The following is a 14,211-nucleotide window of genomic DNA, read 5'->3' on the forward strand; positions in this document are numbered from 1 at the left end:
TTTCCTCTCCTCACATTCATTCTGTTGTGTGAACTGAACCTCCACACTTCAGCCCTGGAACAGAACGAGCAGACAGAGCCGGGGATCAAGGGCAGCAGTAGCTTCATTGCTTTGCCAGCCAAGGAGGCTTCAGAAGGTCAGGACCGTGAAACCTGCAGCCCAACAGAGAAAGGGGCCAAGGGTTTGTTGGAAAATGCTGGATAATGGCCAATTTCCAGAGGAATTGTGTCTGTGCTGCCAGCCCTGTTCATCATGTTGTCAGGGTGGAACCAGGTTCCTGAAACAAAGGGCTGAGAAGTGAGTTGAAGAGGTCTGTGGAGAAGAGAAAGGTTACTTATTGGAAATGGGAGTCTCACTGAAGCATTAATTGCTTTTTTCTTTGTTCAACTTGATGCCTTCCAAGTGGTTTTCATTTCAGTCACCAAAACAGCTGTTGTAAGAGGACTTCATACTTTACACTGAGAAACCACTCAGTGTTTTCTGGAATGGCTAAAATAAAAAAAAATTAAAAAGATAACATCCAATTTTCCTGAGAATGCTGAGAATTAGAATTCTCACATATAGCTGATGGGAGGGTAAAAAAAAAAAAAACACACATGCAGTGTGGAAAACTGTGTGGCAGGTCCTTATGAACAGAAACACCTACTGAAGGGGACTATTTGTCACCCAAAAATATGTATCTTTGGCCTGAGCATTATTTTCAGCCGGTTATTTTGAATCAAAGGTAGATAAAGGAAAAGCTCTGGAAGGCTTTATTTTGCAAGAGACGTTTGCTTTCATACAGGAAAGTTCGGTCTGTCAGTGGTCTCCCACTGTGTAGCAGAAAGAGGGAGAAGGAGGCGGTCTCCCGAAACACTGATGGTGGAGAAGGCAGGGCTCTATCTCTGCTCCCAGCCCCAGCCTTGGTTCCCCCGCTTGGCCTGGTCACCTCCCCAGTTCCTTCCCAGCAGGGTCACCTGTGGAGTTTCAGGAATGATCTCCTCTGCGGGCCTCCCCCTCAGATTCTGTCAGTTGGTTTGGCCGAAAACAACACTGTTGTGTTAATTAAGGGCTCCCTGTGATTCTCGGGAGGCCTGGGGGGAGCCCGAGGGCTTTCGGTGGTTTTCTGAGAGTGGATTTGCGGCTTTGGTCCTGGAGAGGTGACTGGGTCTGTGCTCCGTGAGTCTGGGAGGGTCGGGTCCATGCAGCCCTCAGCTCCGATGCTGACGCTGAACTTGTGAGTGGCGGTGGCAGGGGACCCCTCCATCCCCACAAAGCAGTAGAGGAAAATGCAGGGATGGGTGTCCTCACGGGAGCTCACAGTTTCTGAGCTGCTCCAGACACAAAGGACTGGGAAGTTGGGCCTTTTCTGCATCTCTGATTCCTGCCCGCGGGCGAGCGGTGTGAGGAGAAGGAGCTTGGTTGCTGGATTTCAGGGCTTTTTCTCCTGATGCAGCTGTGATTTCCCCCCAGATCCCTCATGAGGATGAAATCTAGAGGTGGAGTCGAAGGCAGAAATGGCCGGTTTTCAGGTGAGCCTGGTGTCCCCGCGGAGCCGTGTCCTCTGTTTCTCCGCAGACCCTCGAGTTTAGAAGCTGCAGATATGGATGCCTCGAATTCGGGTGCTTCTCGCTTCTGCCTTCACCTGTTTTTAAGGTCTGGTCAGAAGTGATACTCATGGTTAGGTCTTTAGAATGCTTCTTTATGTCCCAGAGCCTTCTGTCCTGTGTCCCCAACCTGTCTTCGATAGGGCATCAGCTGTTGTCACTTTGAATTAAAGTCCCATGTGGAGTGACAATATTCCATTGGTGGCAGATCCGAAGGGGAAGGTGTCGAGTCTGAGATTCCTGTGGCTGATGAGGTCTGGTCCTGGGATATCAGGAAGGGAAATCATTTCTCATTTGGGCTCGTCTGGATTCTCGATCAGCTGTGTGCAGCTGGGGAGTAAGGAAATGCAGACATAAACTCAATGAGTATGAGTCCAGAAAAACTTGGAAACTTCTCATTTTAAGAAAGGGTGTATGTGTGTCTTCATCTTTAGCACGTGAAGGAGATATTCTACTTAAAGTCCACTAGAGGAGGGAGCCTGGGGTTCTTGTTGACTAAGCTTGGACTGTTGGTTGGGCTCAGGTCAGGATCTCAATGTCCTGAACTAGTATCCCTGCTTCTGGCTCTGTGCCCAGAGGGGAGTCCTCTTGACATTCTCTTTCTCCCTCTCCTGCCGGTCTCCATCTCCTCTAAAATGTAAGTCAGTCTTGGGGACTGAGAGTGGTTCAGTTGGTTAAGAGTCTGCTTTCTGCCTCCAGCTCAGGTCAGGATCCCGGGGTCCTGGGATCGAGCCCCACATTGGGCTCTCTCCTTCGTGGGGAGCCTGCTCCCTCCTCTCTCTCTGCCTGCCTCTCTGCCTAGTGGTGATCTCTTTCTGTCGAATAAATGAATGAAATCTTAAAAAAAAAAAAAAGGATTTCTTTATTCATAAGAAAAAGAGTGAGAGCACAAGTAGGGTGTGCTATGGGCAGAGAGAGAAGGCTCCCTGCTGAGCAAAGACACACCCCCACCCACCTCACCCTCACCTCATACTCCCCCACCCCCACCCCACCATGTAGGCGGTGGTCCCAGGACCTTGTGTCTTGGCCTGAGCAGAAGACTGATGCCCACTGACTGAGCCACCCAGGTGCCCCTATAAATAGAATCTTAAAAGAAGATGAAAATAAAAATAAATCTTAAAAATTAAAAGAAAAGAAAGGTGTAAACTAGCTATTACTAACACAGGGATGCTCTGCCATCTCAGGGTAGTGTCTCTGTCAGTCACTTGAGGTCCCAGACATGGGTCCATGATTGGAAGCCTGTCCAGCAGTGCTGCTGGAATTCCCTGAGGCAGGACAAATGTGGTGGAAGTTTCCTGAATAACAGATCAGCAGGCAGGAGGGCACAGGAGAGCTTGTCTGCAAGGGGCAGTGTGTGGGGGTTTTTTATCGGGGGAAGGAAGGTGAGGCGTTCTGGGGAACCTGGAACTTGCTCCTTTCTGCTCACTGTACCTGGTTGTCAGAAGCCTATTGGTTCCTTAGGGTCTTGGTAGTTTTGAGGTGGGTCCCCTGTTGGGCCTGTCTGGACTCAGCCAAGGGGACACTGGGGCCCTTCCTCCACTCCTTTGCTCAAGCCTGCTTGCCTAAAAGCAGCCTCTACAGATCGTATAGTGATTCAATTGTTTATATATATCTACTGTATTTCCAAAATTAGATTTATATTCTGAAATTCTGTTTTCAGTCCAGTAGAAATACCAGTGATGATGTGTCCTTTTGTTATGCCCAAGTTTTCATGTCTGAGAGTCCACCAAGGAGCCAAGCACTGATGCAATCACATGAGGGTTTATTTGACAAGCTTAAGTTTGGGCCCAAGTATACCCGGCACAGCGGAGTAGGGACTTGGACTCTGAATCAGAGGTTTTTTTTTTTTTTTTTTAAAGGTTTTATTTATTTACCTGACAGAGAGAGTGATCACAAGTAGGCAGAGAGGCAGGCAGAGACAGAGGGGGAAGCAGGCTCCCTGCTTAGCAAAGACCCTGATGTAGGGCTCCATCCCAGGACCCTGAAATCATGATCTGAGCTGAAGGCAGAGGCTTAACCCACTGAGCCACCCAGGTGCCCCTACAGTCAGAGTTTTTAAAGGCAGAGTAGGGGTGGACTCAGCCGTGGATGAGGACAAAGGGGATTATGGATGATGTAAGTCTCCAAGGATTTTTGGAAGTAAGGTCTCCAGGACCTTGAGGGGCTAGCCATTGTTGGGAGAAAGGTTATTACCAATAATAAAAATCTTCTTGTGAGAACCTTTAGATGTATATCAGTGGGCCATATACTTCGGAATGATTCTTTTTTTTTTTAAAGATTTTTTTTTTAAGGTTGTTATTTATTTATTTGGCAGAGATCAGAAGTAGGCAGAGAGGCAGGCAGAGAGAGAGGAGGAAGCAGGCTCCCTGCTGAGCAGAGGTCCTCCATCCCAGGACCCTGGGATCATGACTTGATCCAAAGGCAGAGGCTTTAACCCACTGAGCCACCCAGGCACCCCCTTGGGAATGATTCTTGACACTATCTTGGAGGTTTAGAGATAAAGGAATTGTTAAAGTAGACTTACAGGATCCTGGTTGGACCTGTTGGGATAGGAGGTTGGTCAGGCTAGGATTGTCCTAAGCAAAATCTCAAGGTGAGGGCAGTTAAGTCCCCAGGGGAGAGCCACCCTGTCTGTTTCAAGGGCTCGTCAGTAGGTAAGGAATTTTAATGATTTTCTTCTGCTCCTTTTTCCCACACCAGCTAAATTTGAGGTGGGATGGCCTTAATTTTCTCGGCCTCCACACTTTAATTTGCATTAGGCATTTATAACAGTTGTTTCCATTCAGCTGATGTGAACTTCTTTTATTGGCTTGGTGCTGTTTGCCAGATCCTCCCCTGTCATGTTCCTATTTTCCCTCCTATTATTTGTAAGGAACATAGGATACTGAGGAATATGCAGGAACTATTGAATTTCAGGTGTCAACTTCTTTCTTCTGCCTTTCTCTTGCTTGTCATTTCTTTCTTTCTTTCTTTCTTTCTTTCTTTCTTTCTTTCTTTCTTTCTTTCTTTCCTTTCTTTCTTTCTTTCCTTCTTTCATTCTTTCTTTCTTTCTTTCTTTCCTTTACACATTTTCTCAGCTGAGAGACAGAGGGAGCACATGAGTGAGGAAAGGGAAAGAGGGAGAAGCAGATCCCCCACTGAGTGGGGAGCCCAACTCAGGGTTCCATCCCAGGAGTCTGGGATCATGACCTGAGCTGAAGGCAGACCCTTAACCAACTGAACAGTCTGGGTCCCCCTTGCTTGTAGTTTCTGAGGAGGAGAACAAAGCCAAAGAGGTGTGGATAAAATGAAATTTCCTTCAACTTCCAGTCTGTTGATAAATACCTGAGAAAGGCAGAGTAGGACATTCCTCTGGGAACTCACAACTGCCTCAAGGTTAATGTTTTGTTGGATGCAAAAAGCAGCCTTAGCTTGACACTAGCCAGACCTCCAGGACCTTGTAATTCCTCTTTAACATATGAAAATTGCTTTGGAAACTTCCTTGAACTCTATTCCCCAAATGTAGCTTGGGAACCATCCTTCAAGCTTGGGGCCCACTGATAGATATCTGGAGGGTCTCCTGACTAAAGTGTTACTAAACAGTGAGTGGCCTCATCAAAACACCAGCTGGGAGGCCCTGAGGGTCCTGGAAACTTGCTTCCAAATTCCTTAGAGCCTCCTGCTATCCCTCACCCACTCCCCACCTGACAGCATAGAACCAGTCACTGCTCACGTTCCTCTCTCCTTGCTTTAGGACCACAGTGTTTGTACCACGGGTATCTCAACAATCTTTTCTTCATCATTCACTCCAGAACCCCAATATTTCACATCAAAACATGTCTAGAATTGCTTGACCATTGGCTTCTCTCCCACATCCCAACACTTTGCACTGGACAAGGAGGGCTGTCACCTCTGTGTAGTTGATAGAGTTGACTTCTGGGAGTGAAAGGAGTGAAAGTTCTCAACCAGGCAGCCCCCTGCCCCATAGGTTTTTCTTTTTTCCCACACTCATATCACGGAGATGAAAAGGTCAGGTCTGGTTCTAGGTGGTGACACTAACTTCCTCTTCATCTTAGGGACCATCTTAGGGGCACACTTTGTCAGTGGCCACTTGGTGACTGTGGTATTTATTACAGGGACTGCTGACCTTCAGGGATGTGGCCATAGAATTCTCTGAGGAGGAGTGGGGACGCCTGACCCACACTCAGCGACAACTGTAAAGGGACGTGATGTTAGAGAACTACAGACACCTCCATTTCTTGGGCGAGGAAGACTCCTTCCAGGTTTCCAAAGCCCCACACAGGGTTTTGTTGCCTCCTGTGAAGACTGCCTCTTGGGAGATTTCTCTTGGAATGACTGGATTCCAGATCCAGGCAGAAGGGGAAAAAAGTAGGGGTTTGTGGATGGAGAGACAAATCTTCATGATGTTTCCTTTTCAGCCTCAGCTTCTCCTTCCTCAAGGTAACATCATGGCTTGTGAAGATGAGTGGCAGTTCTCAACATTGAGTGACATAGAATGGTGCTGCTCACATCTGAGACTGAAACTTCCCCTTCTTATTTTCATGTCTGCTACTTAGAAGTGGAGGTCAGGATGTGAACATTGGAAATGCCTCCAGTGTGTTCTAAAGGGACTGTTGGGCAACATCTTTCACAAAAACATTTTCTAGAATTGTACAATATCCTTTCTTGTCTACTGAACACAAGACTCATGGAAAGTTAGAATGGGCAGCAATAGTCATTTTTCTTTTTCCTCATAAACAGGTCTCCTCCTGTCAAAGCCAGATCTGATCATGGTTTTGGAGCAAGAGAAGCAGCTCTGGGATGTGAAGAGAAAGGAGACTGTAGCTGGCCATCCAGGTGGGTGGGAATGGGTGAGGCAGGTGACAGAGGGGACGTCCAAGTCTTAAGGAGGAAGGTAGACCTTAAGCTGTGGCTGGAGTAGCTCTCCTTGAATGAATGTCAGTTGGAGACATGCCCAGCTTTTTGTCTCTCTCTCTCTCTCCCAGAGGGACATCTGCTCTCCAACATTATCAAGCTCTTGCATTCTCTAGGGATTCTCCTTCAGCTCCAGTGAAGATCCAGCATATAATCCTCATATAATTGGAGGGGGAGGCCTCCTTAATCTCCGTCCATTGCTATGGGGACCCTGGGGAAGTCATCCTATTTCTGAGGACCTCTACGCTAAAGTCTTTGTAAATTCTGCTTTTCATCATGAGACAAGTAGGTCAGGGGGTTTTGTGCAGAAATTCCAGAACACTGGAGAGAGATTTCTAATGTTCTCTGGCTTATATATTTAATATACTTAATACTTTTTAAGCCTCTACAGAGGCTTTAATCTTAGGCCTACAAAACTGAGATTCACTAACTTCATCAGTTAACAAAGCACTGCCCTAAATTGAGAAAATGTACAGCATTATTTCCCTTCAGATGTTCTTTTTTCTTATTCTTTCTTTCTTTTCTTTTCTTTTCTTTTTTTTTAAATTTTTAAAGACTTTATTTATTTATTTGACAGATAGAGATCACAGTAGGCAGAGAGGCAGGCAGAGAGAGAGAGAGAGGAGGAAGCAGGCTCCCTGCCGAGCAGAGAGCCTGATGTGGGGCTCAATCCCAGAACCCTGAGATCATGACCTAGGGCCAAACGCAGAGGCTTAACCCACTGAGCCACCCAGGTGCCCCTTCTTTTTTTTTTTTTTAACATATAGATATTTCCACTCTTTGAGTTTGGTTCCTCAGTGGTGAAATAGTGTAATGTCTCTCTTTGTTTCCTAGAATTTCTACATAACAAATGCTGTTGGGGAACTAGCACATTTAGAACTTGAACTTGTAGCCTTTAATAAAGTCTCATTTATTACCTCGTTTTTTAATAATTGCATCATGATTCTGTCTTCTGTGAACTTCTTGTGACTTTGTCATGTGTGTTTTCACTTTCTGATTAGCTCTATATGTGATTTAGCTCTATATTTTGTACATCAAATGTCCTGATACAACATGCGCATGTGCTTTTTAAGTAGTGAGTTAGACCATAAAAATTTTTTGTTTTAGAGATAGAGAGAGAGAAAAAATGAGTAGGGAAAGGGCAAAAGGAGAGGGAGAAGCAAAGTCTCTGCTGAGCAGAGAGCCCTGGATCCAGGACCCTGAGTTCATGGCCTGAACTGAAGGAAGATGCTTAACTAATTGAGCCCCACAGGTACCCCAAATGCCCATATTTGGAAAATCTTCTTTTCAGTAATGCAGTGTCATTTCTGGGAAATTAATCATGCGCTTTTTCTTCTACTTTCCTTAGAATGTATCAGAATTTAACCCCAAATATTAATTTCATATACAGTGTCTCTCAGCATATTTTTCAACTTTCACAGTGTTTATTTACTGAGAAATGAAGATATTTGTTTCCTCTGTCTCACAGCATTGAATTACAGGTTTACATTCAGTGCAGAAGGAGGAATATATTAATAACGTAATACATTACTTTCAAGCTTTTTAAATGTTCAAGAAGTTTTCATTTATAGCTTTTTATGATTGATTTTAATTAGATTTTTTTATGATGTTATAGTCCATGAAGACATGCCAATCAAACGCTTGTTTTTCATGGGTACGTAGACACAGTTTTAAATTATGGTTATATGGAAGTTTTCCTTTTCTGTCATACATCAATGTTTTGTTTAGAATTTTGTGGGTTGAGTTTTGTCTTATTCTGGTTTGGTAATATCCTACTAATGTGCTGCTTGTGTCTGGCTTATTCCACAACATTAGCGAGGTGTAGATTCGGTTTTATCTGTGTATGTTGTTATAGGAAGAGAATTTTCAGCTCAGTATATTTTAAGACCATTGAAGTATGCCTCAAAAAAGAATGGCCTTCATTCTTTTTGCTGGTAAATTTTGTGTGTCTTTGTCTTGTGTTTGTATATCACACATACATACTGTGTGACCCCTACTTTTTGTCTCCTTGGTGAGTGGTCAGTGAATGTTGTACCATGTCTAGGTGAGTTGTCGTCAACATAGAATTCATTTCACCATGTATTTGTGGGTGAATTTTTCTTCTCTCTGCATGAGAGAAAGACTGTGTTTGTTTGTTTGTTTGTTTGTTTGTTTGTTTTGAGAAAGACTGTTTTGAATTCAAAGTAATTTTCAAACATTTTATACTTCTGTTATCATGCTTTGGTATGAAATATGAAAGATATATTTTATCTGTAATTGTAAGATGAATGCCCATGATATGCCTTGGTACCTTTCTCATTGCTTTTTGTGTCTTCTGGGAGTATTTTCCTTGTGTTTACCTTAGAGATTCCTTAAAATAACATTGTTGTAAAACAAACCATTTCAACCTCTGTGTCAGGTACATAGAAGACTTTTTGTCCTGTCTCTACCCCAGCACCCACTTTGTTACCAGTATCACACATTCTTTTATGTTGTGTACTTTATGACCTACATTAATGAATTTTATACTTTTTTTTTAAAGATTTTATTTATTTATTTGACAGACAGAGATCACAAGTAGGCAGAGAGGCAGGCAGAGAGAGAGAGGAGGAAGCAGGCTCCCTGCTGAGCAGAGAGCCTGGTATGCAGCTGGATCCCAGGACCCTGAGATCATGACCTGAGCTGAAGGCAGAGGCTTAACCCACTGAGCCACCCAGGTGCCCCTGATTTTTATACTTTTTTGAAAACAAAGCTCTGTAGTAGAAATAAACGTGACTGGTATCTCATTACAACACTGCAGGTTGGTATAATTTTCTACATATTTATGCTCAGCGGAGAGCTTTGTGTCCTTGTCTGGTTGCAGTTTCTGGGTAGAATCCTTTTATTTCATTGAGAGAGTGTTCCTTTAATGGGTCTTGTAGGACAGGTCTACTGGTAAACGTAGAGGGGTCTTTACTTGGGAATGTCTTTATTTCTACATCCGTGGAAAAGAATTTTGCCCTGTAAAGTATTCTTGGTGGTATTTTTCAATCTTTCAGGAGCTGAGTACATTATGCCAGCCCCATTCTTGTTGGGACTGCTGAGAATCCCACTACTGCTCTTCTAGGAGCTCTTGCACAAGGTGAAGTGCATTTGCTATGCTGTTTCAGAAGTCCATTTTCATTTGTGGTCTTTGATGGATTAACTGCAACTTGTCATCAGTCCTCCCATTCTTTGTATGTGGTCTGCTGTATATACTATAGTTTTATAAGGAAGTAATTTGAGGAAATGAAACATTAAGGCAATCATAGGGAAAAGACATTCACTGTAGTGCACTGGGTTTATCAAGATAAACTTGTCTGGGGGCGCCTGTGTGGCTCAGTTGGTTGAGCGACTGTCTTCAGCTCAGGTCATGATCCTGGAGTCCTGGGATCGAGTCCCACATCAGGCTCCCTGCTCAGCAGGGAGTCTGCTTCTCCCACTGACCTCTCTCCTCTCATGCTCGCTCTCGCTCTCTCCCTCAAATAAATAAATAAAATCTTAAAGAAAAAAAAAAGATAAACTTGTCTGTGTAAGTGGACCATTACTGATGCAAAGCTTGTTATTCAGTGGTTGACTCCATTTGTTAGTAGACCTCAAAGGATTCAGGGGCAGATGGATCTCTAGAGAAGGATCAGTATTTTCAGTGTGATTCTTTTTTTTTTGACTCTATTTTGCACATGTAGATGGGTGTCCATAGAAAGCCAGAGTAGCAGAAGTTTCATCAGATAAACTAGCCTTTTATCTTTTGTTTATATTGCTTTGATACCAGGGTACTGCTGACCTCACAGAATGGTTTTGAGTGTATTTCTCTATTTTAAAATTATAAGTTTTTTTATTGCTAAGATTTTGATAAAGATTGTCATGAATGATTTTTGTAAATGTTAGTTTCTTTTTTCTTTTTTAAAAGATTTTATTTATTTATTTGACAGAGAGACCTGGATCACAAGTAGGCAGAGAGGCCAGCAGAGGGAGAGGAAGGGAAGCAGGCTCTTCACTGAGCAGAGAGCCCGATGTGGGGCTCGATCCCAGGACCCTGGGATCATGACCTGAGCCGAAGCCAGAGGCTTTAACCCACTGAGCCACCCAGGCGCCCCTAAATTTTAGATTCTTTTTCTTGTCCTGAACCAAGGCTCACCATCTAATGCCCAGGGGTTCTACCGAATGATTGCTAATTGAACAAAGTCACTACAAATATAATGATAAGCCATAGCTATACAATTCTCAAGGACTATTGATAAAATTTTACCCTGTATGTTTCTCCTGTTGTTTTGTGAGCATGGAGAACACAAGCAGAGTTTTAGGGTTTTGATCTGCACAGAATGTGATGTGTCATATTAAGCTAAAGACAGATTTTGAAATCCCAGAACTAAGTAGGAAGAAGTACGTGTACATACATATGTGTGATTACCTATATCTTCAGAAGGAAAAGGAATCTTGGCTCAAACCAGGTCATTTCCAAGTTTGAAAAGTGATGATTTCCTAGCAAGCAAAGAGATTCTAGATTCATAATAGAAATAGTTTTCTCTGTATTGTTGAATTTATACTTCCTATATCTCGTGTATCTTAGTTTGAGAATCTCCCCATGTGAATCATCTCTTACATAACTGGGTTTATTCCTGTAGGATGTACTCTGTTTTCCTTATTCCTGTGTCGACCTGTTGCTTACCTACCTTGATAGAGATTTTAACAAGAGTTTCCATGGAATGGCATGGTATTCTAAGTTTAATTTAAATGTGAGAGTAATTCTCCAAGGAGCATTATAAATTCCATGTAGTTAAATTGATAGACATCACTCCTTCCTTTGCGATGGGAGAAGTAAGAGTTCTTTAAGTTATTCTTCTTTTCCCTTCTGAGAAGTGACATCATCCAAGTTGGTCACTTTAATGTAAACATTTGACTAGGTAAAAATGTGGAGATTTCATGAGTCACAGGTGTTTTGTTTTGAGGTTTATTTGAAGAAAAGAAAGATGGGACAGGGCTGGGAGCTGAGTAGATGTTCTAACTTAAACAGAACACAGTCTTCTGTTAGGAGTGATGGAGCAGCCCAGCGAAGAGATGAAACAGGTCCAGGGTGAAACATTGGCCTGAATTCTTCATCTGGGGAGAGGACCCCTGTCCAAGGCTATACTACTGATTCTGAATCTAGAAGGAGGAATTGTACTTCCTTTCTTCCCAAATCCTCTCCATTTCTTCTGTCTCATCTCCATTTCAGTGATGGAGGCATCACAGCTGACTTTCCCTCCAGTATTCTGGAAACCTCATTGACACTCTACTCCCCCTCCCACCTAAGCCAGGCAGGGCCTTGCCTAGCCTTAGGAGTAGCTTGGAGTTTTCTAATGCCACTGTAAATGGTTGATAACAGGATCATGTGAGGCCGTATGTGCATTTTAAGTACAATATTGTCACCACTGCACTGGAAGAAAAGCAAAAAGCTATCATTGCGTCAGAGGATTAGTTTAGGTCTTTGGCAATAGAAGTTGTGAGAACAGATAAAGCATGATGTTGTGACAGTTTGAGAGGAAGGTAAGTGCTATGGAAATGAAGTATGGTGAACTCTTGAAATGCAAACAAAGATCTGGTAGAGAGGTCCCTTTGGTCACTGCAAGGCCTTAGGGAGCTACTCATGATGAGCGAATGGGACAGAGATGCGTTCCTGGGAAATGTGGCTGTCTGGAATGTCCGATGCTTTTCTCATGATGTAATGTATTCCCTGCTGGTCCTCAGGACCAGTTGCTATCGGGTGACAGAGATAATTGTACTCTCTGAGGCCCAGATGCGTGGAGTGCATGGAGAGGGGGTACTGTTTGATTTAAACATGGTGGGCATAGCTTAAAGATGTCACATGACAATAGATGTTGAAGATGAGGAAGGCTGCTGGATACTGCTAGTGAGAACCAGCCAGGTGTGTGCTGTGGTTGCACAAATCTTTGATATCCCAGGAATATAACCCAACATAGGTCTGATCCAGGTTAGATGGGTGACCTTGTAAGCATAATGACCTGTTATGGCCCCTGGCAGGGCCCTCCCTCACTTCCACTCAGCCCAGTGAGGAATCTACTCCTGTGCTCTGATCTATGTTCCAGGCACTGATTCATTGAGAAATAAATCACTAATTAACCAGCAGTGATCATTTCTGCTTCAAAAAGCCTTCCCAATATTTGGGCAAGCTGTCCCTATGTTGTTTCAGAGCCCATGCTGTCCCTACATTCCTCCTGACCTGCGTGAACAGAGGATTTTTCAAGTTTTATAATTGTGCTCATTTTAGGCAAAGTCAGTTTTCAGGAGGAAGCCTAAGTTGAAACAAGTAATTCCATAACCTGAAGGCATGGGTATTAGTAAAAATGCAGGGAAAACTTGAAATTTATGAACACGATGGATTCAATGGTTTCTGGTATAAAATCCAGTCTTACAGCCAGAAGCAGATTGCATGTGCATTTCTTGTGAAAGATCCTGTGATCTGAGGGGACTGCCCTTCTCAGTGAGGCTTATCTCAGGCTTAGCAAGGTGAGCCCCTGCCCACATCTTGTCTCTTGAGCAGAGATTTTGCAGGGCTGCAGTCCTGGTAGAGTTGACGTCAGGTCTCCTTTCACAAGCAGACCAGAGCTCACCTAGTTCAAACTGGCCACATTCAGGCCAGGNAGCAGACCAGAGCTCACCTAGTTCAAACTGGCCACATTCAGGCCAGGGACCAAACAGGGAAGGAGAGCCCCTGCAGACCCCTGGCAGGAAGGATACAGCAGGAAACATCATTGGCTTTTCTATCACACAGAGGAAAGTGAAGACTTAGACAAAATGCCAAGATGAAAGAATTTATCCAGACAAAACCAGCGGATGAGACAAGGGCCAGAGATGCAATGGAAACAAATCATAGTAAGGAGCTTGATGGACAACTGAACACATCAATCACAAAGAATACTGAAAGTGTTGAGAAAAGAATAGTGTGAACTTTACCACAGAGATAAGAGTTAAAAAATAATTGGGTGCGGGGCTCCTGGGTGGCTCATGGGTTAAGCCTCTCCCTTCAAGCTCAGATTATGATCTCAGGGTCCTGGGATTGAGTCCAGCAATGGGCTCTTTGCTCAGTAGGGGGCCTGCTTCTCCCTCTCCTTCTGCCTGCCTCTCTGCCTACTTGCGATCTCTGTAAAATAAATAAATAAAATTTTAAAAAATTAAATTAAAAAAAATATTTGGGTGCTCGATGGATCACTCGGGGAACCCACTGACTCCTGATTCCTGCTCAGACCTTGATCTCAGGGTCCTGGGATTCAGGATCAAGTCAACCTCTGCAGTTAGTGTGATGCCTGCATGTGATTCCCTCTCTCTGCAGTTCCCACCTGAACTCTTATGATCCCCCCCGTCAAATATATGTCTTTCTAAAAATCAAACATAGGTGAACAATGCAATAAGTGAGATTAGAAACAGGCTTGACATTAATTAAGAGGAGGCTGGAAGAAGCAGAAGAATGACTTTGTCATATAGAAAGAAAAATAAAGGAAAATACTGAATCTGAACAAAGGGAGGGAGAAGAATCATGCAACACAGGATTTATTTAGGGAACTCATAGCCTCCATCAAAAGTAGTAAGATTCCCAGGTCTTGGGCTTTTCTGTGCTGGGAGAGTATTGCTTCCAAATTCAACCCTCATGCTTCTTACTGGTCTAAGGAGATTTCTCATTTTTTTTGGTTCAAGGTTAGTAATTCATATATTTTTT

The 14,211-nt window shown here is 43.6% G+C and overlaps 1 protein-coding gene and 2 pseudogenes across 1 annotated transcript in view; all 3 read left to right on the forward strand.

Annotated features, from left to right (window-relative positions):
• Positions 1-204, forward strand: part of LOC111140169 (zinc finger protein 85-like) — a 19,814-nt gene extending 19,610 nt beyond the window's left edge. Inside the window, 1 exon segment of the mRNA XM_022492513.1 lies at positions 53-204. Within this exon segment, the coding sequence (XP_022348221.1) occupies positions 53-204 (152 nt within the window).
• A 1,292-nt stretch (positions 205-1,496) lies between these two features.
• LOC111140170 lies at positions 1,497-6,472 on the forward strand (annotated as a pseudogene).
• A 5,062-nt stretch (positions 6,473-11,534) lies between these two features.
• Positions 11,535-14,211, forward strand: part of LOC111140171 — a 50,305-nt pseudogene continuing 47,628 nt past the window's right edge.

The sequence above is a fragment of the Enhydra lutris genome, unplaced genomic scaffold (genome assembly GCF_002288905.1).
Source record: "Enhydra lutris kenyoni isolate GAN:26980312 unplaced genomic scaffold, ASM228890v2 scaffoldscaffold211, whole genome shotgun sequence".
NCBI lineage: Eukaryota > Metazoa > Chordata > Mammalia > Carnivora > Mustelidae > Enhydra > Enhydra lutris.